This window comes from Manis pentadactyla, chromosome 9 (assembly GCF_030020395.1).
Source record: "Manis pentadactyla isolate mManPen7 chromosome 9, mManPen7.hap1, whole genome shotgun sequence".
Lineage (NCBI taxonomy): Eukaryota > Metazoa > Chordata > Mammalia > Pholidota > Manidae > Manis > Manis pentadactyla.
The window spans coordinates 8023241-8048629 of record NC_080027.1 but is presented as its reverse complement, the minus strand read 5'-3'; the positions used below and the strand labels follow the sequence as shown (position 1 = coordinate 8048629).

The following is a 25389-nucleotide window of genomic DNA, read 5'->3' as shown; positions in this document are numbered from 1 at the left end:
CCAACGGTGGAGGGAGGAGGCTCCGGAAAGCAGGGGTCCACTTAGGCCTGAGGGTCTTCGCCTCCCACTGGGCCTCAGGGGCCAGGGTTGGGGGATTTGCCAGGACACCCAGTTAGAGAGCCACGCTTTACTTCCTAGCCGTGAGCCCGTGTCTCACGTGTGCACAGCCCTACCTCGGCGTGCATCCCCGCCGGCCAGCTGAGAGCCGCGCTCAGCACCGCAGCACCCGTCACCCAGGAGCGCCGTGGCGGGAGAGCGGGAGGGCCCAGAGCTGGGTGGAGAGACCGGCTCCCTCGCGGTCTGCCTTTACCAGGCTGTGTGACCTTGGGTCGGTCACGTAACTTCTCTGGGCCGTCTCCTCAGGTTTGCCTCTCCATGGGGCGTGTGTTCCAGCCTGGTTGGGTCATTTATACCACGATCCACACACCACCCCCGGGAGGCGTGGTCTGAGCCTCACCACAGTGGGGGTGCAGGTGGCAGTGGATGTAGGATCCGTGACCACCTCACAGCAGCTGTGACATCCCATTTACAGACGATCCTCTGTTATCCTGTCGGACACCTTGAGGGAAGGGAGACGGGCCCAGGTCCTGCAGCCAGTGCGTGGCAAGGCTGGCATCTGGCTCCAGACAGGCACCTGCCCCACAGCCTGCCTCTGGGTGGATGCGAAGAGCATTCATTGAGAGTCCCCAGCTCTCCGGACCCATTTCCTAACTGCCAGGGGGCCTGCAGCCCAGAGAGGTGAGGGGTCTTGTCTGAGGCCACACAGTGTGCTCATGGCAGTCTTTTGAGGAAAGAAACGGGGCAGAAAGCCAAGAATGAGGAGGACCTCGTTTGGAAGGAGGCAGGCTCAGCCCCAGCCCACAGCCCTGGCTGCATCCGGCTGCAGACCGCTCACCACCAGCCTGCAAACGGAGTGTGCCGTGTCTCCCGAATTTCCCCCCAAGTCCCTCCGTGCCGCCTGAAGTCCCACACCGCCTGACAGGGATGCAGGGTCCCGCGGAGGCATAGGGGCCTCCTTGGCCAGGACCAAGCCTGTTTAGATGCACTTCCTCCCCTTAGGCATTGGCTCCGGGAGTCGTGTGGCCCAGATGGACTCCACTGCCCACTGTCCACTTTGCAGAACGCCGGGCACTGAAGCTACCAAGACTGAGAAAAACCCAAGCGTTACCGAATGAGAAAGCAATTACTCAGGACGAGGACGCTGACAGCCTCTAGTGTTACCTCGGCCGCATGCTAATAGCCGGGTTGAATCATTTTCCTCTCCCCGCTAATGGCATGCGTAATTGCACGGGTGTTTCAGGCGTCCTTCACCCGTACTTATTTAGACTAGTGACTGATGCATTACCATGGAAACCGGCACTAGGAACAAGAACCTTCCCTGCTACAGTGGGGAGTAGAAGGACGCAGGCTCCAATCCGGAGCTTACAACTTGTGTCAAAGAACTGAATTTTTCAGCCGATTCCAACGTACAGTCTCCAAAAGTCAAATTTGTGAACCTCCCGATGGATTAAACACTCCGGAGCCATCTTTCTGCTTCTGATCTTCTTCCTCTTTTTTTCTTCCATGATCCTGTTCCCAGAGGGCTGCAACTTTTTTCCTCTTGGATTAACAGACGATAGTAGGTGAGGCCAGCCTCGTGGACCCTGTCTCCGCATGGACCTGGGGGAGCAGCGGGGCAAGCCTGAGTGAGATGGTCACGCCCAGGTTAGCGATGATGGCTGAGAGCTCCCGGTTCAAGAAGAAAGTTCATTTCGGAGGTACGGAGCCGCCTCCTGGGCAGCCTCGGGTCGGTGTGCTGAGTCTTTGTTCTTAACCGGCGTGCCGGGGACTGCAGAACCGCGGGGTGCTGGCAGTCCTTGCTCGGTGAGACGCGGTGGGTCGCCGTGTAGGCAATCGCTCTGCACTCTGTGTTTAGAATTATTGTGTTTCTGGTGGTTGTGTTTCACCGTAAAAGACTGTTGTTTCCGTACCGGCTTTCTCCTGCCTCCGGGGAAGCTGGGGAATCAAGGGAGCCATCAAATCTTCCCAGAGGACACAGGCAGCTCAGTTGCTATTAGACTGCCCTTGGCCTCTGTGTTCTCAAGAGGCCCTTTGAGTGGCCAGGGGTTTTTAAGAGCAGCTGTAGCATCGATTCCTAGATGCTCCACTCACAGGGAGGGTGATTGTATTGTGAGTTGCTGTGATTTAAATCCGTAGGTTGTCCAGGGCTCCTGTGGTTCTTTCTGACCTGACAAACTGTGTGGAAAGTGCCCCCAAACTGGTATTGGGCAGTGTGCCTCCTAAGCAGCCCAGCCTGCCCTCCTGCAGAGAGAGCATGGCTGGTTTGGTTTTTAGTTTTGTTTCTTTAAATCATATGCACCATGTGCTTCTTCGGCACTGTAACAGTGGAGACGAGAAAGCGCTGTTTGTGGCTTCAGATTCAACTTCTGCAGCGGGCAGTTCCCAGCTCCCTGCGTCGCACAACAGCAGAGGACGGCCAGCTTGTGAGGGCTCCGGCCGGGGAGCTCAGCCACCTGGGTAGTTAGGACTCCTCTCCCTGATGTGGCTTTGAGAAAGTGGGCAAAGAAACTGAACCACGAATTGTCGAGACTCTGGGGACCCCCTCGTGGTGCCGCCCACTGGTCCTCACCTTCCTTCCAACCCTGGTGACTGTCAGTGACATGCAGCATCTTTGGGGGTGCCCGGCTGGTCTGCAGGTTCAGGGAATGAGTACCTGAGGGGCCCGGCTACCGTCTGTAAGGTCATTGCCAGAGTGGGTCTTTCTGTGATCTGTTAGCACCCGTGGGATCCACCTAACCCTCCCCACGACCCACTCAGACCCTCCTAGGGATGAAGCCAGTAGTTCTGTGATCTTGAACCATGGTTAGTCCCCTTGATGGCCTGGACGCCAAGCTGTGAGGACTCAGCTGTCTTCCCACATGATCCGGGTGGATTCTGTGAGCTCAACAGGTCTCTTTTCTCTGTGTCCTATTTCCTCAGCTGCCAGTGTCCCTAAAAAAGATTTTACAAGGCTAAAAAGAATCCTCCCGCCCACAATCCATTCCTAGGTTTAAATCCAGATTTGCTGCTCACACCAAGTGCCCCTGGGCATTTCACTTCACCTTTCTGTGTACACATCTCCGGGAAGAACAACCCTGTGTGTGCGTGCGTGTGTGTTGGGGGGCGGGGGTGGTGTAAGGACAGAGGAAGGTGCTCCAGGCAGCTGCTTCACAGATGGTGGCTCTGATTCTCACCGAGTTTGTGAGAGGTGCTGGGACTGACCGTGGAAAGAGGGCGGCCACAAAGCAGGGCCCAGGATGGGCTGTTCCGTGGAGTCAGGTCCTAGGTGTTGAAGGGCAGACATGGGGGGGGCAGTGTGCTGGGGAAGCACGGACTATGGGTCTGGGTATCCTGGCACAACAGAGATGAGGGCTCTGTGCCCTGTGGCCCCGCTGGTAGATTCAGAGCTGGAAAATCTTCCCCAGATCCTTGCGTGTTTTCAGACACCCTTCCCCTTGGCCATGGTCACTCCAGCCCTGGGCTGCCGGGACTGGAGGCCGGCCCTGTGCCCAGCCACCCCGGACCCCGGAGGCTCCCTCTAGACAGGGAGGCGGGAGCAGTGTTTCCTGCGGTGGGACGAGGGCCCCTTGGCGTGGACCTGGGCCGAGCTCAGCAACAACCTGTGTTCCTGGCACTCCATCCTCCATGAACTATAATTTCTGCCTGAACTGCCTGTCTGGCCCTGTGTCGTGGTATAAATGCTTCCACTTAGCCTCCTGGGCTGATTTTTTTTTTTAATCTTCTAATTACTGTAGAGTAGAAACCAGCTCAGTGACAGGCAGCAGCTTTATTCGCTTGTCCAACCGCTTGGGGAGGAGGGGATCGGTGGCCGGTGCCAGGACCCGAGTAAGCCCCCCGTCCAGCTGTGGCCCAATAGCAAGATGGGAGAGGGGGGCAAATTGGGACTGAGGGACCCCCACCATGAGCCAGTGCCGGGGTGGGAGGTGTCCATGGAGCCCCCAAATGCAGGGGAGGGGCCTGGTGGGCGGGAAGCAAGAAGCTGGCCGAGGGCCTGCAGGCGGGTCCCTGACGTCTGGCCTTGGGCAAGTCCCTGCTTGTCATCCAACGGAGGTCCTTAACCCAAAGCCCGTGATTTCAGGTTCTTCTGCATCCCTGAGTGATTCTCAAGCCTAGTATCATAAAAAGCATCGTCTGTAGGGAACCATTCATCCCTAAGGTCTGTCCTTTAAGACACCACACGTCCAGTGGCACACCCTTGAGTCAGGGAGCCGGGTCTGGGTCCCCGCTCCGCCGGGCTCACCCAGTTTTCCCCAGAGCAGAGCAAGACTTGCCTCGCGCAGCTGCTCTGCGGTGTGGCCGAAGCGCTAAGGGACCGACCTACAAGCCGGCCCCATGCCTCACCAGCCATGCACCCTGGGACACCATTTAACATTTCCCCACCTCAGGGTCCCCCCCTCGTCAGCAGTGGGACCCGTCTGATGGGGCTGTTGGCCCCTGAACCAGATAAGACGTTGCTTTGCAGTTGGGATGGCACAGGGTTGGCTTCCAGAAAGGGCACCCTTCCTGTTCACGCTTCACGTGTCTTTCCCTGCAAGCTAGGGGGACCAGCCCCAGCCCCTTCCTCCTGCCTCCCCCCGCCCACACCCCCGCCTCAGCCCTGCCACCGTGGCCTTGTGGCCGCTGACGTTGCACCTGGGGAAGGGGAGGCCTGCTTTGGGAAGGGAAGCCCCTCCCTGCAGATGCCTGCTGCCATCTCATTGGCCAAGACCAAGTCAGCTGGCTGCTCCTGGAAGGACGCCGGTAAGGTGTTCTGGGCCGCCCGGCCCCCAGGAGAGCCGGTGCCCGACCCGGCTGCTGAGTGAGCCCGGGCAGGGGGCTGCGTTACGGAGCCCGAGCACTTTGCACTTAGAGCCTGCACGGCACACGGTCATAGGTGACCGAGTGTTACCTGTGATGGCCACGTCGGGCCGTGGACCAGCCTACCCACCGGGGTGCTGATGGGTGTGTTGTACCAACGCCTGGGTGGTCCCCCCACTGTCCTCTTCCTCTTCCTCCAGCCCTGCCTCAGGCTGGCCGCTCTCCCTTGGGGCCCCCCTGCATTCTCGCCATTGCGAGCCACCCAGCTGGGCCACAGCCCCGGTGCCCAGGTGCCCCTGCAGTGTGCGGTCATCTCCCCTGCGGCCAAGGGGTGAAGCCGGGGCCATGGGCCTCAGCTGGTCAGTGGCCACGGGGGCTCCCCTGAAGCAGGGGCCCAGGTGTTCCCAGCTGCACCTGGCGAGAAGACCGCTTCGTACAGCTGCGATTCCAAGAGCAGCTCTCTGCTCACTCAGAATGCGACCTCTGTTCATCCTGGAGGAGTTCCCTGTCACCTTACCACGCCACCGGCCACTACCTGCAATGACAATGACAGGACAAAACAGCTGTTCTGCGAGGGCCTGACTGAGTGACGTCTGTTCACTGGGGAAGGGAGGTCAGCCCCCGAGTCAGCACCCTTTTTCTCCGCCTTCGGGTTTTGGCGGCCATAGGTCAGGTCATTGCCTGGTGCCAGAGTGCGTGGGACCCGCTGACGTGTGCCCGGAGGGTCGGCAGTGGCTGGCACCCCCCATACCCACGCACACCCAGGTCAACTGGAAGGGAATGCAAAGCACAGGATCATTCTAGGAAACCTAAGGTGGCACCTTGCCGCCAGGTCCTCACCCGGGTGTGTGGGCACGGGGCTGGTTTTCCCAGCACAGGGCGGGGAGGGGGAAGGACAGCTGACCCCACCACACACAGGTGCGCACACCAGGAGCTGGCAGGACGCAGAAGCCAGTGATTCTGTTGCTTGGTGCCCCTGTTGGCTGTATAGACGGCTTCAGCTACAGGACTCAGGTGCTCAGGGAGGAGAGGGTGGCGCCCAGGCCGGTGGGCCTGCAGACCCCCAGGGGAGGGCTCTCACTGGGCAGAGCCCAGGTCTGTCATCAAGCAGGGGGTGGCGGAGCACAGAGTGGACCGCCGCAGGCCCGTTGGCCCCTTTGCACCAAGGAGACGGCGGGGGAGGGAGCTGAGCGCCCACCCCGGGCAGTGCTGTCCCTCCTCAGAGTCAGAGTTGGCGCAGCCCTTTGTCTTATTCCTGCAAACAAGGAAATGCATCTTCTGGAAAATGGCTTCTCTTCTGCTAGGGCACTTTCTGACCTGAAAGCAAGATTCCGATTTCCTTCACTGACATGGTTTAACTATTCTGAGCAAGTCTTGCCCAACTGCGCTGTCCTACAGGCGTGGTCTCTTCACGGTGGTGGTGGGCAGAATGAGGGCCCCCAAAGATGCCCATGTGCTGGCCCCCAGCACCTGTAGCTCTCTTACCCCAAGTGGCAGAGGGCAGGGAGGCTGGCAGTGGGGTGGAGGTTGCTGACCCCCTGCCCTTCCGGTAGGGCGGTGACCCTGCATCACCCAGGAGGCCCAGTGTGACCCCGGGGGCCTTCAGTGGGTGAGGGAGGCACAGAGGTGAGAGTCAGTGGTGGCATTTGGGGACTGCCAGCTACTGTGGCTTTGCAGGAGGACGGGCCACGAGCCACAGGGAACCGGTGCCTCGAGAGGCTGGAAGAGGCCAGGGACGGTCTCTCCCCGGAGCCTCCGCAGGAACTCACCACGCCTGCACCTGATCTCGGCCCTCGTTAGGTTTGTAACCTGCAGACCTGTAGGGTAACACGTCTCTGTGGTTTGTTACTCCAGCCACGGGACACTAACACCCCTCGGTCATCAGGCTGGTGTGGCATGAAGTCCGTCTGCACATTTGGAGAACAGGGTCCTTCTCTTCCCTCCCCCTCAAGGCCGATGCCAGGTGCCCAGAAGGCGCTTGGTTTGGTGAACCAAGCCAGCCGCTGATGTGCGTGTGATAAGTGTGTCTTTTCAAACCAGAGTGCTGTGCCCTGGTGAGTTCTCAGCAGCGAGGCCCCTGACCTTCTCCAGGCAGTGGGATCAGTGCACCTGTCCACAGAGAACCGTGATCAGGACTGGGGGTGCCAAGCCTGGGACCTGGTTGTGCTGGCTCCAAGCTCAGTTCTCCATGCCTTCCGCCCCCTCCTGTGCCCTCTCTGCCTTCATGCCATCTGCCCCCTTCCATGCCCTCTGCCCCCTCCTGTGCCCTCTGCCCCTTTCATGCCCGGCTCTGGCCCCAGTGGGCCTCCACACTGTGCCCTCCTTCTGCCGACTGGGGTCTGGCCTGGGTGGGAGGTGATGGTGAGCTCAGAGCCCACACACCCCTGCCAGCGCAGCCCCACAAACCAGGCCCAGCCAGCCTATCTGTGTGCCCATTGCCAGCTTTCCCCCATGGTCCTGTCTGCATGTTTCTCCACTTCGCAGAGGAGCCCATTGGCATCTTGGTTTTAAAAAAGAAAAGTTATTTCTGTCTTCATTCCCATCGCTAATCTCTTCCCTCCTTGTGGTTCCGAGCCTGCGTTTGGCTCAGCAGCCCGGGTGCAGCCTGAGTGGTGTCTGATTTAAAACCCGCTGGAGATCACAGGAGCCTGGGTGGGAGGGAAGCATGTGGGTGCAGCGCGCTGGGGAGGAACTGGGTGGCCCAGCGACACTGCGCAGCCTCCAGGTGGCCCTACGACCTGGACACGGCAGGGGGGAGGCCCCCTTGCAGGGCCAGCTCGGGCACATCCGTCTTGGGGCAGGCACGGATGAGGCCCCCGGGGCTGCAGCGGGGGGGGTCAGGGGCTCCCTGCTCGGTGTCCGGCTCTGTGACTGTTGCCTCCTGGGTGAGGGGCCAAGAATGGGAGCTGAGAGAGGGCATGGGTCCAAGGGGACAGTGGCAGAGGGCATAGGAAGGGGTCATTGAGGGGCCTCATTTTCCCATTTCCCTCTGTCTGTGTGACTCCTTCTCTGGGTCTCTGTCTTTCTGTCTCTCCTTTTGGTGGGATTGAAGCTGCATCTTCAGAGAAGCAGGCACACCCCTGAAGACCCCTGCGGCCCAGCCCTGTTTTCTCTGGGGGGCGGTGGCCCCGAGCTGAGCAGCCCACACCCCCACTCGTGTGTTAGCTCACACTTCTGTGCGTCGGCAGAGCGGGTGGGCTCTGGGGTCCATGCGCAGCATCTGACTGGCCCCAAGTTGGTGGAGTTTGGGAGAAGAATCCACACCAGCACGAGTGGTTGGCGGGATTCACTTCCCAGGGGCTGAGGGACTGGGAACCTGTTCCCCTGCTGACTGTTGGCCAGAGGCCGCTCTCTGCTCTGTGGGGCCACCCACATTCCTGCTCATGTGGCCCCTCCATCCCCAAACCAGTAAGTGCACCCCAGACTTTCTCAGACTCCAAGGCCCGTCCACTGCCCCTTCTACCACCATGTAGAACGGTTTTCTTTCAGCAGGGCTCGTGTGATTAAGTGGGTTGTGCCCAGATCTTCTCCCTTGTGCCGTTTCCCTGGAGGTAATGTGGGGGGTGGTCGTGGGCCCGGCCTGCACTCCGCCTGCCTCGTGTGCCCCTGGCATCACCCACTCTCAGCCAGCTTGCTCACCAGCCCTTGTCAGGCTCTAATCTCCTCCCCGTTCCAGCCCACGGCTGAGAGAGGACAGATGAATGCAAGCCTCCAAAATCACCAGCCCCTCCTGGTTCCGAAGCCCCGGGTGGCTGTCACTTCCCCTTGCCTTCAGAGCTCAGTCTAGAAAGTCAGAAGCCACAGTCTGCCCAGGATCCTGGCCCATTTCCACTCAGGGCTTGAGCTGCGTTTACTGACCTAATCTGCCTGCCTGTCTCTGCCCCTGAACTAACCTGTTCAGAATTGACATGAATTTGACTTCTGTCGTTTTAAAACATGCAAGGGAGCTGTACATCCACATTCCTTTATCTCCTCTTCCGGACGCAAGGCCTGGTCCTGCAGCTCTTGCATATTGTTGTCATTAAACAAGGTAAATGGGGGGCACAGCGCTTGGGGGAAAACAACAGAAGCTGGGGATGTTACACATGATCCCCCATCACGGTGGACCAGCCGAGGCAGCGCGACCCGGAAGGGTTTTGTCATCTCTGCAGTTAGCATCCTGACCGTGGCCAGTCCCAGGGTGCAGCCTCCGGGTGGTGGGAGGTGATGGTGAGCTCAGGCCCTGAGAAAGCACAAGACCCTGGCCCCTTACCACAGTCACATTCTGGTTCTCTCTTCTGTGGACTCTGCTCTGTTCACCCAGCCCTGGCAGTGCCAGGTGAGTCTGGAGTTGGGTGCCATGGAGGAGGAGGGGAGGCAGAACCCCCTGCGCGTCCAGTGCCCTCCATCTGGTCATGGTAACTGCTCCTTGACTCAGGGTAACTGGGGACGATGGCATGGTGGGGCCTGGTTCTCACTGGGGGCATGCTCCCCCTTAGGGGTGTTTGGGACTGTGCAGGCCGTTTGTTGATTGCACAACAAATACCAGTGATTAGGAATCAGAGGTAAGGTTGCCCGAAGTCCCGCGATGTCCAGGACCACCCTGGCTAGCGGCCTGTCACGGTGGACGGCTCACCAAGCCAGGCCCTGGGGTGAAATCCAGAGATGCTGTCGTCATCCCCTTTGGTAACTGCGGTTTCTGACCAGAGCAGCAGAATAACCAGAAGACAGGGCTCTTTGGGTGCAAGAGGCCTGAAACCGAGTGAGCTGGGTTATGTGAAACACACCCCATTCTAAGGACACAGGGGCCTTTCCTGGACCCTAAGGGCAGAACACATGGCCTGGACCCCCGGCCCTGGAAGCAGGATGGGGCCTTGTCATGGACCAAGGCAGCTCGGCCATCCCCCTCCAGGGCCTCTCACGCTCGCCACCACCCCCGGCCCCTTGCCTGTCTCCCTCCCTGCTCGCCCCCCACGTAGTTTCCCCACGGTGGCAGCCTCAGTGCGGGAGCTGAGAGGCGCTCGGTGCAGGAGCAGCTGAGGCCGCACTACTCCAGCGCCACGTCCCCGGGAGAGGGCCTGGCGGGCAGCTCCAACGAGGACGGGGGTGCCGTGTGTGACTGGGGGCCTTCCTGCGTCCTGGGGGCGTCTGGAAGGGTGTTTCCAGAGAGGGGTGCAGACAGAAAGACCGAGGTGGGTTCCTGGAAAGCAGCCGCAGCCCACCTCCCTCATCAGCCTCCTGAGCCGGGCTCAGCAAAAAGGATTTATTTAGAAGTGTGCTTGCCTTTCATCCTCACCGTGTTGCCGTAAGGTTGTTTGAGCCACGGGTCCCATGCGACAGATGGGAAGACTGAGGCTGGGAGAGGCTGTTTCCCACCTGGGGCCGTGCAGCTGGCAGGGGACCTCAGCTCACATCGACTCCCCGTCATTCCTTCCCCTCATCTTGTGAGTGAGGGGACGGTCCCACCTGCAGCCTGGCTTGGGAGAAGGGGCTGGCGTGTTTGCTGTGGCCACAGTCGACTTGGCCGTCTCACCCGCTCTCCGGGGCTGTCTCCTGACCCTGCAGACCCCCCCACCCCCCCCACCCCACACACTGACCTTTGAATTACTCGGGGCCTTTCAGGGCCTTAATACATTTCTTTGAGGAAATTCCTCTTCCTGTTTCCTTTCCCAGAAACAGTGTCACTCGAGAATCAGAGGCCATTAGGATTCCCCGGATGCCCATCCCGGCTTCCTTGACAAGCTATACGGGATCCTCTTCCCGGCAGCTCTGCGTAAAGGGCGATTTTAAATGCTGACAGGCTGAAGCTTGTCATGCAATCTGTCACTCCCTTTCACGAGTCGCAAGAGGCACATGGAATAGAATTTCTGGAGTTGTATTTTTTCTTTCAATGTGGATTTTTCTAGGCCATACTCAGAGCTTTCTGGGGACATCAGCTTCAACACTGCCTGGGTAAGGCGCCTGGTTGCCCGGCCGTCTCCTGGGGAGGGTGTGCCATGCTGAGAAGTCCGAGAGCCTCTGAGGTGATTCCATCCAGCCACTGTGTTTGTGGTTAGGAAGGTAAGCGCCCAGAGGCGCAGAGTGAGGGGGGCACCCATGCCAAGGTCGGGCTAGAATTCAGTTTGTCGGTCTGTAGACGGGCTGCCCCCGCACCTTCAGCAACCCCGGGAGGAGCTGAATTCACGTCCTACACTACATCCTCAACTTGTCCCAGTCAGACCCAAGGAGATGAAACTGCCAACCTCAAATGGGGCAAAGGTTAAGGGCATGAGGCTTTTATCCATTCAGCCATTCCACAGTTACCAGGCACCTTCTGTGCACCAGGCTGTGTGTGGATGAGGGGGAGGGCAGGTGCGGAAAAAGGAAGGCAGGAGGCTACTGCACCAGTTCACGCAAGAGGTGATGGCTGCTCAGACTAGGCTGAGGGTGACTGCCGGCCTCCAAGCTGTGTAGGATTGCAGACATTTCTGAGTGTCTTCTGTATGGAGTACTAAGCAGGCGCTGGCCAAGGAGATGGGCCTCGTTGTGAACAACTTGGCTGCCTTCAAGAAGCTTCTACATGGTTAAGGAAACAAACAGTTCCCTCTGGGTTGGTGACTTTATCTGCCTCCTTTATCATAAGCAGAGAGGCCTCATCTGAGACACATAAAGGCATGAGCTGCAGGGCTATACAGTGTCCATGTTCAAGGGGATACGTTCCTTTTGCCGACTGAATGGTTTTCCACTTTCTTCTAGAAAGCATGGGCATTCTCCCACATAAGGACCATCTGCCTTGGCCTCAATTTTACCTGGTCTTCCTGTCCATACTTGCCAGGACTCTTCTGGTGACTGGTGACAGAAAGCCAGCTCTTCCAGGCTTGAACAGAACATGGCACGCCCGAGCTCATGTGAGAGGGAGGCCATGCGTGGTCCACGTCAGCCAGCTGAGGCTAGGTAAGGCTGCACTGACAGACAGGCCCCTGATCTCAATGGCCTGAGACCATTTATGTCTCACTCATGACACATGTCTGACCTGTGTCCCGGGGGCTCACTTGGCTACCCAAACAGGTGGAACAGCCACAATCCCAAATGTTCTGGTCACCATACCCAAGGTGGTCTTGCATTGGGAATTAATGCTCCACCCATCGAGGAAGGGACATAAGTCACTTCTCAAAACTCATCGGCCAAAACTAATTTCAAGGATCCATCCTACCGTAGACCCAGAGGGAGTAAAACCAGACTATTTGACGAACAGTCACATGACCACCACCAGCCAAGATCCAGGGATGCTCAGCATCAAGCCCTTCTGTGTCTCCCTGGCCTCCCTCCTGGCCTGGCCTCCTTCCTGTGCCGGCTGCATCGTAGGCTGGTTCTCCCGGCTGTGCTGTCTTGGCCACTAGTGGCCCACAACCCCTGCCCATGGACCTCATGCCCCGTAAGGGGGCCAAGGTCACCTTCCTCGGCATGCAGATCCCTTCAGTTCCTCGGTACTAAAAGCTGTACTTACCGCAGGGCTGGGACTGGGGAAGGCTGGACCCCAGAGGGCAAGCGAAGCACGGCCCCGGCAGAAGGGGACTGTCTTCCCCACAGCCTGAAACGTGTGGCCGGTCATTATGCAAGTGGAGAATGGAGTGAGATGGTGTAGGATAGAGGGGGAGGTGGGGGCAGGCCCTGAGGTTTCTTGCTGGGATCTCTGGAGGACCCTGGGGACCTCCGAGGGCACCCAGGAACCTGAGGTGGGACACGCTGGGTGTGTAAGCAACAAGGTCTGGTCTATTCATTTATTTAAGGAAATAAAAAGAGAACTTAGCAGAGCGACAGTGATGGTGATCAGGATCGGGATGGTGGGGATGGTGGTGGTAATGGCGATGGGGTGGGGGTGGTGAGGACTGTGTCCCTCAGGACCCCTTCCCCCTGGGACCATAGCCCAGAGCAGAAGCAGGCTGTGTCTAGGAGCCAGAGGGCAGTAGGAGTTCTTCACAAGGCAGTCAGATAATATCCTTCTAAAGGTTCTCTTTCTCATAAAGTAACTGTGGTAGCAGAGGGGAATTTACTGTTTCTATGTCCTTACTGAGCCAGATTACAAATGTATAAATGTTCTTTGGTCTTCATTCTTCCCTCCTTTGTTTAAAGTTTCATTGGTCCATGAAACCCCAAAGTCTGAGGACAACTGGCTAATTGACCTAGCCTAGAACGGTTCCCTTTTGGAAACGTGTGTTTCCTCTGGTAAACATATGCACGTGTACACGCACACACTCTCTCTCTCTCTCTCTGCTCCTGGAGCCCAGGACCTCTGACCTCAGCCAGGGGCCTGCACCAGGCAGCTCGGGCTCCCTAGACAGCCGGCACAGAGCTGCCACATGGGGCTTAAGCAACAGAAGCAGTCAAGAGTGACCACAGCAATTAACAGCCAGTCCCCACGGTTGTCCAGCGGCCTCGTGAGCTGCTCCCCGCACCCCCACACTGAGGCTCAAATCCCGCTCGTCTCTCTGGGGCCTGGCCACATGCGTTGCCTGGCCCCTGTGCTCCCCCACTCAATTATCTGGTGGTACACCTAGCCCAGCCCTCGGGAGGTCAGTGTCATCGGGCTCTGTCATCACCCCTCCCCCGTGATCCTGAGCCCCAGGTTGCAGAGCAGAGGCCCCGCTGCCTTAGGGTCTCCTGATCCCTGGATTTGGGGCACAGGGCCTGGCTCCCAGGTGGGCTTGGTGTGTGATGAGTAGAACTGAGCATGTGCGTGGTGCCGGATGCCAGGGAGGGGGAGGACAGGAAACATCTGGGCACGTTTGGTCCAGGTGCCGAGGTCAGAGGAGGTCTGTGCAGCTCGGCTGGACCAGTACCCACCACGGTGGGGCCCGTACACTAAGCACACTGATGGTGCGTGCTGTGTTTTTATTTGCTAGTTGTGCAGTGGGCCACTTGGTTCAGCAAGCATTTACACTGAGTACTTCCGGGAGTTACAGGGGTGGGGGGCGGGTACAGAGATAAGTAAGGCTCTCCCTGCCCTTGACCACTACGAGAGCACGGACACTCGGACCCCCCAGGGGTCAGTGGTGTGGGCTGCGGTCCCGAGCCGGGGTGCCGTGGGCCGTCAGGCGGCTCCCGGCCCTGCTGCTGGGTGTGTATGTGACCTGGCTTCAGCAGCCCTCACCGTCAGCAGCCATAAAGTGGGTCCAGGCATCCCACCTCCCTCCCTGGGGTGCTGGGACCAGCGAGTGGATGAGCCCAGATAGCCACAGGTCTGGTGCAGTGGGGGGACCAGTACGCATCAGGGGGGCGCAGCCTGTGATGACACAGCAGGGACGCACCGGGCAGAGGCGGAGGAGTGGCCGACGCCACGGGGCCTCCCAAGGGCCTGAGCAGGATGTGAAGGGTGGCCTGAAGGGCGCAGAAAGCAGAGGGGCCGCCCGGCTGGACCGGTGGAGCCCGCAGAGGGGCGCGCACACCCCCTTTGAGAGAGTGAGCCCAGGAACCGCCTTAGAGCAGGGCCTGGAGCCGAAGCGCTCAGCTGGCGTCAGCGCCGACGCCGGTGATGAGGATGGTGTCTGAGGATTTTGTGCAGTGGGAGCCTCTGGGGGGAGCAACAGGAAAGGGGCAGAGAGGCGAGCGCGAGGACCCCGCCGCCCGCCGGTGAGGCAGCGTTTGCTGCTGTAACAAGTCAATCCCTAGAGCGTAGCTGATGTCATACGCGTTTAACGGCTCACTTCAGCTGTTCCACGCAGAGACCCAGGCATCTGCCAGGAATCCAGGAATCCTAGAGGACTCCACGATCCTGTACGGCCTGGGAGTTCTTGCTTTGAGTTGGGAGAAACTTCAAGACAGGGTGGGGAGAGCATGCTGGCTTCCATAGAAGCCAAGCTTGGGCGGGGGCGGGTCCCCCTTCCAAAAGCATGTGCGGCCGGGAACAGTCACGTGGCCGCACCTGGATGCGAGGGCAGCTGGGAAGTGTAGTCCCGGCTTGACCTCCCCGCCTCCCGCAATGGCTGCTCGCTTCTGCGCCTTTGCTGAGCCAGCTGCAGTCCTCAATCTGTGCCCTTACGCGTGCTCACCTGAGCTGAAAATGTGCTTGGGGCTTTGAGTAAAATCACGTGCACCTTGCAGTGTGGGATCGGGGGCTGACAACAGGGTTACGGGGGTTTAAATGGGACGCTGAGCCATTTTTCTGAAGCTGATCGCATCCTTGCTCTGTTTTTCCCAAGGTCTAGAAAGCAGATTGTCCAGAAGAATTTATTTGGGTGGGGGGAGTACAGAAAGAATAAATCATGAGCCACCACGTTTCTCCTATTTGTGGTGGTATGTGTTTCTTTCCCTCCAGCCCTGAGCTATCTATTAAATCTAATTACATTGTTCATATCATTTCCCATGAAATTTCATCTGAATCTGCTGAGTAAGGGAAGCAAGCAGAGGACTTAATTAGGAACGTTAATCATGTTTTTCGTTTTTTGTTTTTTTTTTTTAAGGAAAAGCAGCTATAATGAGGAAAATAACAGTAAACATTCCTTTTTCCCCAAAGGCAGCTGTCCGCTGGCCCTCAGCTTTGCTAACCTGAGAATGCCGTTGCAGCAGACGCTGTGCGCCAACCGGGCTGCTGCCGTTCCAGCTTGAACTTGCATGGCCCTGCCTGTCTTCTTTGCAGACTGCTCCCTCCTGAGTCCTCCAGGAGCCGAGGACCCCAGGGCTCTGCCTGCGTTTTGGAATGGAGCTCCTGACTCTTCGGTAGTCAGTCTGGGGGTTCATAGGTGTTCCCCAAGATTCACAGATTTAGGGTCCAGATCGAGGCCTCCTCTTCTTCCCAGATCTTTCCCCAGGAGAGTGGGTCTCACACTTCATAGGTCAGATAAACAAGGCCCAGCCGGCCTGGGTTCAGCCCTTGGGGACCGTGAGTTTTCTAAACAATGTTTTTCTTCCTTCTGTACAGAAACACGTGCAGACCGCAGCAAGAAACTCTTCAGGCACTACACCGTCGGCTCCTATGACAGCTTCGATGCTTCCAGGTAAGACGTGGTTATTTCTCTGCCAGGCCCCCTCTGGTCAAAGATGCTCGGATGTGCCGTGTAAGCGCCGGACCGTCTTGCGTGATACACTCAGACCTCCCTGGCTGTTCCCGTCGTGTGTGTGCGCTGTGGCCCCTGAACATAGGCTAGGATCATGGAAGCCACCATGTGCCAGAGAAACAGCCAGAGAGGCAGTCTCTGCACTGCCTGCAGTTGGGGTCGGGCTGGAGCGCAGCTGCGGGGTGGCCCAGGGGAGAGGACCGCCTTTCCCAGAGGAGGAAATCCTGGCGCCGGTGGCGGGGAAGCAGTCTAAACTTAAAGGTGACAACAGTTGGCCACGGAGCCACGAGGCAGCAGCGCCCCCGGGGGCCTGGGGGGATACTGAGGGGGCTCCGGGTCTCCACCTCGGCCGGTTCCGGGTTCGTGCTGCTTCTGAGTGGAGGTTCGCACGAGGAAGGCTCATCCCCCCTCACAGGCATGGTGCCTCACGGGCAGAGCCTTTGGCCCTGGCAGTTCACTTCCCAGCTGTTCAAAAGGGGCTTGTGTGGTTCTAGCAGAGAACCTCAGAGCCTGGGTGATGCGACGCGAGGCACAGGTGTGACTTCACATGTAGAAACCACATGCGTGCGGCACAGGGCAAGGAGGACGTGTCCTCGGCCTCTGTGTGCTCGTTCCCTTTGGCCCCGGGGAGGCCGAGGCGGGCAGCGGGCGGCGGTCTGCTGGGCGAGGGTGGCGCCCGTCTCAGCAGCAGCTCCAGGCGCCGCTGGGAAGTGGGCAGCGTTTCCCTGAGCGTGATGTCCTCTGGGCTCATCCTGTTGTTAGCAGGTGTGGGAACTCCCTTCCTTGTTAAGGCTGAAGAACATTCCGTTGTATCCGTGTGCCACATTTTGTTCGTCCGTTCTTCACAGAGGGACACTTGGGTGGCTGTCCCTCCTGGCTGCTGTGTGTGGTGCTGCTCCTGAGGATGGTCTTGTACATGTGTCTGTTTGAGTGCCTGCTTCCGGTTCTTCAGGGCCTGTTCCCGGGAGTGGAATGCTGACCTGCCCCAACCCTCTCTCATAAACAAGATGCTTAGAACAGGAGCACCACACCCAGCAGAGGACCCCGTCCTCCTCCCAGGGGGCTTTGCAGATGCTCCAGCCCTTACTAGGATTATCCACTTTTTGACCTAGAAAGCTCACGTTGTGAGCCAGGTGGCTTCCAGGAAGCTATGACTGGCCCCAGCTTCTCCAGGCAAGTCTTTGTTGGGGTCAGATGAATCATTTCTGCAACAGCAGGAGGCCACCTGTCAAAATGGGTCCTGGACACATGGATACAGGCAGCATGCCTGTCGTTCTTCACTTCCACCCTGGCAAGGGGGTTGCCCGTGGCTCAGAGAGCCCTGGGCACATCACCATGGTTACCTCAAGGGCTGTCCAGCCTGGGAGCGGGCCTTCCGGTGGACAGAGCCTCTGGAGGCAAGCAGCCGGGCAGTGGCTCCCCCGCGGGCTGAGGCATTTGCAGAGCCATCTCCCCCAAAGGCTCGTTGGCAGGGAGGAGGTGTGTGCACGCACACTCGGCATTTGAAACAGGCACCTCCACGGTTGGCTGCTTCCCACAGGGGAGCCTTTGAGGGACTTAATTTGACTGCAGTGGGAAAAGGGAAGCCCCAGGGCCTGGCTGGCTGGGTCACACGTCAGGTGGCTGACAGCAGGGCCAGATGCACGGGACCCACACTGAGCGTGGCCAGCAGAAGACAAGTGGCGCCGTCATAGCTGTTCAGGGATAAAACAAGGCTTCTGAGGAGGTGTGAGCTCCTGGCCTTTGTCATCCCAGGTCAGCCCACATGACCTCCAAGATCCCTGCCAGCCCCGCCTCTCTGGGTTTCATGCCCAGAGGAGGGCTTTGTTTTGCATGTGTGCTGACCACCTGCTTCGGTGTTCAGCCACACCGAGGCCAACCGGTGGCTTCTAAGCAAGTGGTAGAAGCCCTGGACTTGACCAGAGTGTGGGCATCCTCCCTGGCTTCCCCACAGCAAAGGGGTCAGGCAGGCTGGGGGCCTCGTGGGACAAGATGTGAATGGGCCAAGCGTAACAGCGGCATTTATTGCCCTCCACCATGGGCTGGCCACCTTGCACCCGTCACCCCACTGCTGACTGCTGACCGTGTAGATCCACTTCATAGGAAGCAGAGAAGGGAAGGCCCTGTTGACAGGTGCCTGAGCCCACGTGTAAGGCCTGGCTAGCTGGGACACAGACCCGTTCCTGCGGCCCCCTCTTCCCCAAGGTGAAGACATTACTGCCCAAGGCTGGCAAAGGAATTGGCCTGGAGTTGAGAGAAACTGGTGAGGTGGAGAGCCAAGATTTCCTCTCGAGATCGAACCGTTACCTCAAGAGGTGTGCTGGGAGGACAGAACAATGGTATTGCCCTGGCTAGCATAGGACTTCCACAGAGGGTGTTGAGCTGGGCCTGGGGGAGCTGACTGCACCCCACAGTGACCTTGTGCAACTGTGACCTTGGCAGGGGTGATGGAGGGCGGACACCGAGGGAGCGTGTGGATGTCACATGGCACCACAACCAGGTGCCTGGGGCAGGTGGCTCTTGGGCAGGTGTGAGAGTGGGAGGCTGACCCCGACTGCTGAGTGAGCAAGCAGAAAACGTCCGAGGGGCGTGACTGCTGCAGTGCGGGTGCGGAGCCGCCAGCACAGCTCATTAAATCACTTAGAATTCATGCTAGACATGGCCCAGTGAGCCAAGGAGATCTGGGTGCTGCGCCAGACCCCTGGGCCAATTACCCACTGTGGGCGGCAGGGTTACGGTCTGGGCAGGCGGCTGTGGCTGAGGCCACCCCACTGCAGATGCAAATGTAATTAAAGAAAATGCAATAGGAAGCAAGACTCAATGGAGTCAGTTTCTAAATCAGTCAGGAGGTTTCTCCCCTTCCCACCCCCTCTTATGTCAAAAACTTTGCTCAGGGACTCAGAGCTGAAGAGCAAAATGGTAAAAACACAGCCGCTCATTGCTGAATGTGTCCAGTGACTCCAGCTGGTTTCTGCGCGGGATTCCCACCCACCTACCGAGCAGTCACATGATAGAAGTGTCTAGGAATGTGGGCATGTGATTGAGGTCCAAAAGCAGAGAACCTGGGGCCATTTCTACATGGGACCTTACAGATATTTTTAAAAACACTCTCAACACAAGGGATGGGAGTCTAAAGTTCCCATTCGTCTTAAATCAGATCCAACCTCGTGAGCATGGGGCATCTGGGGAGGGTCTACTTGGGAGAGAAAGGGGAGGCTTCAGGGTGTCACTTTAGCTGAATAGACCCCAGCCAGTCACCTACTCATCCATCCTTCCACCCATCCATCCATCCGTCTGTCATCCATCCACTTACCCACCCACCTATCCAGCTATCCATCCATTTGTCCATCCATCCATATCTGTGCACCCACATCCACCCACCCATTCTTCCTACAGTCCACCCACTTATCCATCCACCTACCCACTCTACTCATAGATCTATTCATTTATCTATTCATTTAACCAATATTCATCAAAATCTGACTATTCAGAGAGCTAAGGCAAACACAGTCTCTGACCTCATGTAGACTGAAGTCCAATTAGGGAAAATAACGAATTAAAAAGTAAGTAAATCAGAGAACCCGCTCTGTGGCGCATGCTGTGGCACAGGTTAGCAGCACCACCGGCCTCAGGTGGGCTGGGTGCACCAGCTTTTTCCAGGGAGCCAGGGAAGGGTTCTCTGAGGATGTGACTTTTGATTCTCAGCCTGACAGTTCAGGAGGAGTCAGCGCTCTGTGGAATGCCCCCCAAGTGCGCAGGCACTGAGGTGACGAGGGAACAGGTGGTAGGCATTGCGGGGACTGGGACGGAAGCAGAGAGGGGGTGTCGGGGAAAGACCTGTGCAGGAGGAGTTCGGATCCTCGCATACTTGCAGTGGGGAAACAGGAGGGCCTTGAGCAGAAGGGTGACATGATCTGATTAGCTTTGCTGGAGGCAGAAGGCAGGGGGGGAGCCCTTTAGGAGACCACTGCCATCGGCCTGGCCAGGCAGCGATGGGATTTGGGCTGGTGGAGGGGGCAGGGACACGCCTGGCTGGCGGATGGATTCATGGTGTAGGTGAAGTTGGAACAGACAGGACCTGCCAAGGCACTGGGCTGGGGGTGAGGGAGGTGAGGAGGGCTCCCCACCTACTTTGGAGTTTTACAGGGAGGGGCACCCACAAGTGGGTGCTCTTTGGACCCAAGCCCGGTTGGCAGCAGATCCCTCGGAAGGCCTCGTGCCCCACATCAGAGCTGCACAGGCACCCTCTTCCGAGCTGGGAAGAGTGCATTCATAACCACCATGTGCAGAAGACCCGAGAAGGTGCTGAGCCCTCCCAACTCCTCTCCCTGAGCGAGGCCAATGTTCTCCTGGAAACTGGATTAGAAGGGTGGCAAATTATGCCTGTTTGCCATTTGAATATCCACTATCCATAGCTGCCTGTTTTCATGGCTTTCAAACATCAGAGTCCGATCCTTATAGTCTTTTAAACTGGTAATCAGAAATATATGCACATGCATAAAAAATTCAGAATGTGCAGCAAATGAGCGAAGAGCAGCCTTCCAGCCCCGGTTCCTCTCCCCAGAGAGAGCCTGTTACTGGCTTCCTGAGGATCTTCTCGGAGATGGACCTTAAAGACAGAAGCATATCTGCTTGTTATCTGAAGCCTTTTAAAGCCCTTGAAAGCATGGTGTCCTAAGTTTCCGACCTGACTTTCCAACGACGTCCCTGTGTGACCTCGGGCAACTTGCATCCCCTCTCTGTGTGTCAGTCCTACCTCCAAGCCTGTTTACAAAGTGGAAAGCATACTTCCGACCTGTGCCACGTCCCCAGTGGTGCTCACGTAGGAATGAATGAGAAAATCTGCTTAGTGTTTGCAGCCCCTTCGAGGCACGCGCTGAATAAACCCGGACGGATGCTGAGTGGTGAACAGCGTGTGTGGGTAGCCAGCTTTCCTCTGAAACCTCACTTTGTGTTCTAGAAGACTCCCCCGATGTGTAGGTAGTAAGAACTGAGTGGCAAGAAACATTGATTTCCCCCATTCTCCCTCCACCATTATTGTATTTATTTATATTGTGCAATGTTCCTTAGACTTGAAACAGAAAGGATCAATCTCTGAGTATGTTCACTGGCTGGATTCGTAAGGAAACATACTGTGTTTCTTCCTCCCTCTTAATCCGTGGCTGGGCCCAGCCCTTAATAATAAAGCCCTTGGGGCAGCTCCTTGGGTAGCAGAGGTGACTTCAGTTTGTAGCCCGTACAGATCTGGGTTTTTATTTTTTACAAGTGTATGTTGCTTTGGTAATTTTTTGAGACCAGGAAAGAGAGGGCTGGGTGTCTGGCAGTGTATGAGAGCACCTCACTGCCCATCCCCGCCCTCCCGTCCTGCTCGCTAGCATGACCGCATGCATGCGTGTGGCGTCTGGGAGCCAGGGCTCTGTCTGGGGGCCGCAGGGAATGGTACCCGAGCCGAACCTGTTATGGTTTCCCCCAAAAATGTTCTTCTCCGCCGTGTCCATCATGATGCACAGCACACCCAGTGCCCCAGCGGGAGCCCCGGGGCCCTCCCCCTCCCCTCTCCCCCCTCCCCTCTCCTTCCCCTCTCTTATTCCCTCCCCTGGGCTCCGAGGAACCCTGCCCTCTGCCTGCTGCTTCCCAGGCCGGCACCTCCACTCTGCCCACTTCATCTGCCTGCCCCAGGGGACCTGCCTCTCATCCGTCCTCAGTGTTACATTTTTCCTTCCTTGACCAATTTTGTTCCAAGTGCAGCATGCACATGATAAAGTAAGTAATTGATGAATGTAACCAAGCCACACAAACAGGATTAAGAAGGGAAAGAGGAGGCTGTCTTGCCCCCTCCCCACCACACCCACATGGCAGAGGAACCTGCCACTTGCTTGGCCTCCTTCTGGTGGCTGCTCCCTAACTGTGTGACCACCCCTTAGCTCTCTCATTTATTTTGTTATTGAGCTATAATTGGCCTATAACACTGTTTGCTTCAGGCATACGACATAATGGTCTGACATTTGTATATGTTGGGAAATGATCACAGTGAGTCTAGTTAACATCTGTCTCCAAACATAGTTATACATTTGTTTTTCTTGTGATGGGAATTTTTAAGCTCTACCCTCTTAGCAGTACAGCGTTAACTGCAGTCACCATGCTATGCATTCCATCCCAAGGGCTTAAGTATTTCGTAACTGGGAGTTTGAAACTTTTGGCCCCTTCACCCGTTCACCCACCCCCCCGCCTCTGACAACCACCAGTCTGTTCTCTATCTGTGAGCGTGTTTTGTTTTTTAGATTGCATACGTGAGCGATCATAACAGTATTTGTCTTTCTCTGTTTGACTTTACTTAGCACAATGCGCCCAAGGTCCATTTGTGTTGTCATAAATGGCAAGAAGTCATTCTTTTTTATGGCTGAATAATATTTGTGTGTGTGTGTGTGTGTGTGCACGCACACATGTGCCATTTATCCTTTCATCCACCTAATGGACGCCTGTGTTGCTTTCGTGTCTTTGCTACTGTGAATAATGCTGCACTGGACGTGGGGGTGCAGATATCCTTACGAGGTAGTGTCTTTGTTTCCTTTGGATAAATTCCCAGAAGCAGACTTGCTGGATCATACAGTAGTTCTATTTTCAGTTTTCTGAGGACCCTCCATCCTATTCTCCGCTGTGGCTTCACCAGTTTACATTCCCACCAGCAGTGCACAAGGGGTCCCTTTTCTCCACATCCTTGACAGTTACTTAATATCTCTTGTCTGACATCAGCCACGTGACGTCATAACTTTTTGCTTCATTCTTCTGGTGGTTACCTCCCTAACTCTGTCTCTACTGACGCATTTCTTAACAATGTAAAGCGTCGCTGGTTTTTTGCTGTACAAGATGAGGCTTTCATAGGCCTGCCACTCCTCTGTCCCACCCACAGTGTTGGGTAGTTACTGCTAACTTTTATATAAACTCTAAATAACCTCCTCAAACTTCTCTCTAGTTTAATGAATTTTAGATAGTATCACTTGACCCTTTATTATATTTATATCCATATTTATGTTTTCTAGGTTCTGTCTACAAGTTGAATTCAAAAGTTAAAAACTAGTAGAAAGCGTGACATTATGAGGCTAGTATAAAGGTTAACGTCAGCACTGAGGGTAGGGCGAGGACAGCGTTCCTCCTCAGGCCCACAAGAAAGGGCCTCCTAATATCAGAACCAAGAGATTCTTTTTAATTTTATTGCATCAGTCTTTCAAAATAACACCACATTTTAGCTTATTATTAGGATCATCATTTTCTCATGAGGCTTTTGTTTTTCCTGGAGTTCCTGGTTGCCTTTCTTTTCTTTTGTGGAAGAATTGTGTCTTCTTTAACATAACACTAAGCTCTCATCCTGTTTCTTGTATCACTAGAGCCCATCCCGTTCTTATTGAGGCTCCCTCTGCTCCCATTTGAGCCCCAGGTCCCAGTGTACAGCTAACCCTTCTGAGACGTCCCTTCATTGAACTTCTGGATAAGAGGATTGTTTCTTCAGCCTTGTTCTGCTGAGACACACTCAAGTAACAACCTCAACAAGAGGGACCTGGAGTGTCAACTTTCATGTCGGAAAAGTTCCTAGTTTTGACATGTGTTCAATGTTGCAGAATTCTAGATTCAAACAGTTTTGCTTCTGAACTGTCCTGAACTAGTAAGGCATTGCTCCGTTGGCCTCTTGCCTCTACTTATTGCTGCTGCTGAAAGGCTGTGCTGCTCGATCCTCATTCCAAGGTAGGCGAACCTTTGTTTTCCTCTCTGGAACTTTGTGGGAACATTATAGCATCTATTTTCCTTGATGTTCTGGGATGTCACGATGATGGGTCTGGGTGTAAGTCTCTCCTTTAATTGCGCTCACTGTCCTGGAGGCTGCTTCAGACTGAATTGGTTTTGGCTTTCAGAATGTGCCTTTACTGTTCCTCAAAATCCCCTCACTTGCTCTGTCTCACTTCAGTCTTTCTGGGGTTCTTGTGGGATCGTTTGAGTTCATCCCACTATCCCACTTGCCCTCCCCCCCCCCCCCCCCGTTCTTTCTCATGTCTTCTGTCTCTTTGCCTTTTTGCTCTGTATTTGGGGAAATTCTCTCAATTTCCAGCCTGTCGGTGTAGTTGTTATTTTGACAATCGCATTGTTATGTTCCAAGACCTTTTCCCTTCAGCGATGGGTAAGGAAGTTTGAGAGAAGTGGTTTCTAGAAATCTTCAGGAATCAACCAGGCAGCCGTGGAATGACAGGTGTCCTCACGGGGCTGCTCTCAAGGCAGAGCCCAAGTTGATTGCATATTCCTTCAAGTCACACACCTGAAAGAGAGAAGCCCAGAAGCTAGTTCCTCACCCCGCTTTCCCCAGGAGCTCAAAGGCAGACAGACATGGGTTCTTGTGCGTATGCATGGGACAAGTGGTAGGTTCCAAATTGAAAGTGGGGGGCTTGGTGTGTTTTGTTTTGCAGTGAGCAAGCATGGATTGCCAGGTGGTGGGAGGAACGGGTCCTCAAGTGCCAGGTCCAAGCTGAGCAGAGAAAGGGGAGGGTGCTCTCTGGTCAGGGAACGGCACACGGTACCGAGGGCCTAGACCCTAGAGCTGCATGGACCTCTGTTCCCTCCCAGCCTCACCCCTTAGCAGCCCTGTGACCTTGGACAAGATCATTCTCTCTCTCTTCTACCTGGTGTCATCTGCATATATGCAGCTGTGATTCTGCCTCTGTCACAGAGCCTTAAGATTCAGATTTAATAGATAATTATGCAGTGAACTAAACACAGTCGTAGCACTCTGTACGCATCCTGGATATGTTCTGGTCCTGGGCCCCTCAGGAAGGCCAGGGCTGCTGGCTGGGCTGGGCCAGGCAGGGGCTTCTTCTCCTCCAGTGACAGGACATTGAGTGTACTCTCATGTCCGCCCCAGCCAGTGTCACCAGCACTCTCATAGTATAAAGTGCCTCATGTGCAGGCTTAGGGCCTTCATGTTGTCCCCAGACCCAGGTGAGGGTAGGTTCTGCCAGCTGGTGATATACCGCGACCCTCTAAAATGTCAGGGGCCTCTGATGGGGGTCCCCTGGGGATCTAGCTCACAAAGCCCTGCCTGGGGAGGGGAACCTCGGCCTTCTGGGTTGGGGCAGGGGAGCTCGTTCCTGGAGCTGAATGAGCCTGGCACGGAGGCGCCCTGAGACCACCAGGCTCTAGGGCAGAGAAGCCAGAGGCCCAGGAGACCCTTCTGGTAAGGCCAGGCAGGGCCCTGGCACCTTGCTCCTAGACCAGGTGGCCTCTGCTTGGGGACCGGGAGCCAAGCCCCTCATCACTAGGGAGGCCCCCGGCCCAGAGCACCCTTAGGCCACACTTAGTACATTCTCAGGTGGCGGGTCAGTGTGTGGGGTGGGGGCCGCCCAGGTGGAAGGCTGGAAACAAGGGATAAACAGCCAAGGAGCTGGGGGATGTTGGGGTTCTGGGAGCACCTCCAGGCTGGGACCTGGCTAAGCCTCTCTGTGTCCCCCCTGCCCACTAGAGAGGCACCCTAAACACC

The 25389-nt window shown here is 56.5% G+C and overlaps 1 protein-coding gene and 1 long non-coding RNA gene across 7 annotated transcripts in view; one reads left to right on the top strand and one right to left on the bottom strand.

The window, feature by feature from the left end:
• Positions 1-25389, top strand: part of SHANK2 (SH3 and multiple ankyrin repeat domains 2) — a 471724-nt gene that overhangs the window by 288135 nt on the left and 158200 nt on the right. For all 6 annotated transcript variants that reach the window (XM_057506712.1, XM_057506710.1, XM_036875766.2 and 3 more), the window contains one exon: positions 15734-15809. In XM_057506712.1, coding sequence (XP_057362695.1) covers positions 15734-15809 — 76 coding nt within the window. The remainder of the gene's footprint in view (positions 1-15733; positions 15810-25389) is intronic.
• LOC130684774 (uncharacterized) lies at positions 9202-10563 on the bottom strand. The gene is made up of 3 exons (XR_008999100.1): positions 10434-10563; positions 10133-10309; positions 9202-9588 (listed from the first exon to the last, which is right to left on the bottom strand). It is a non-coding gene; the product is annotated as an uncharacterized LOC130684774 (long non-coding RNA).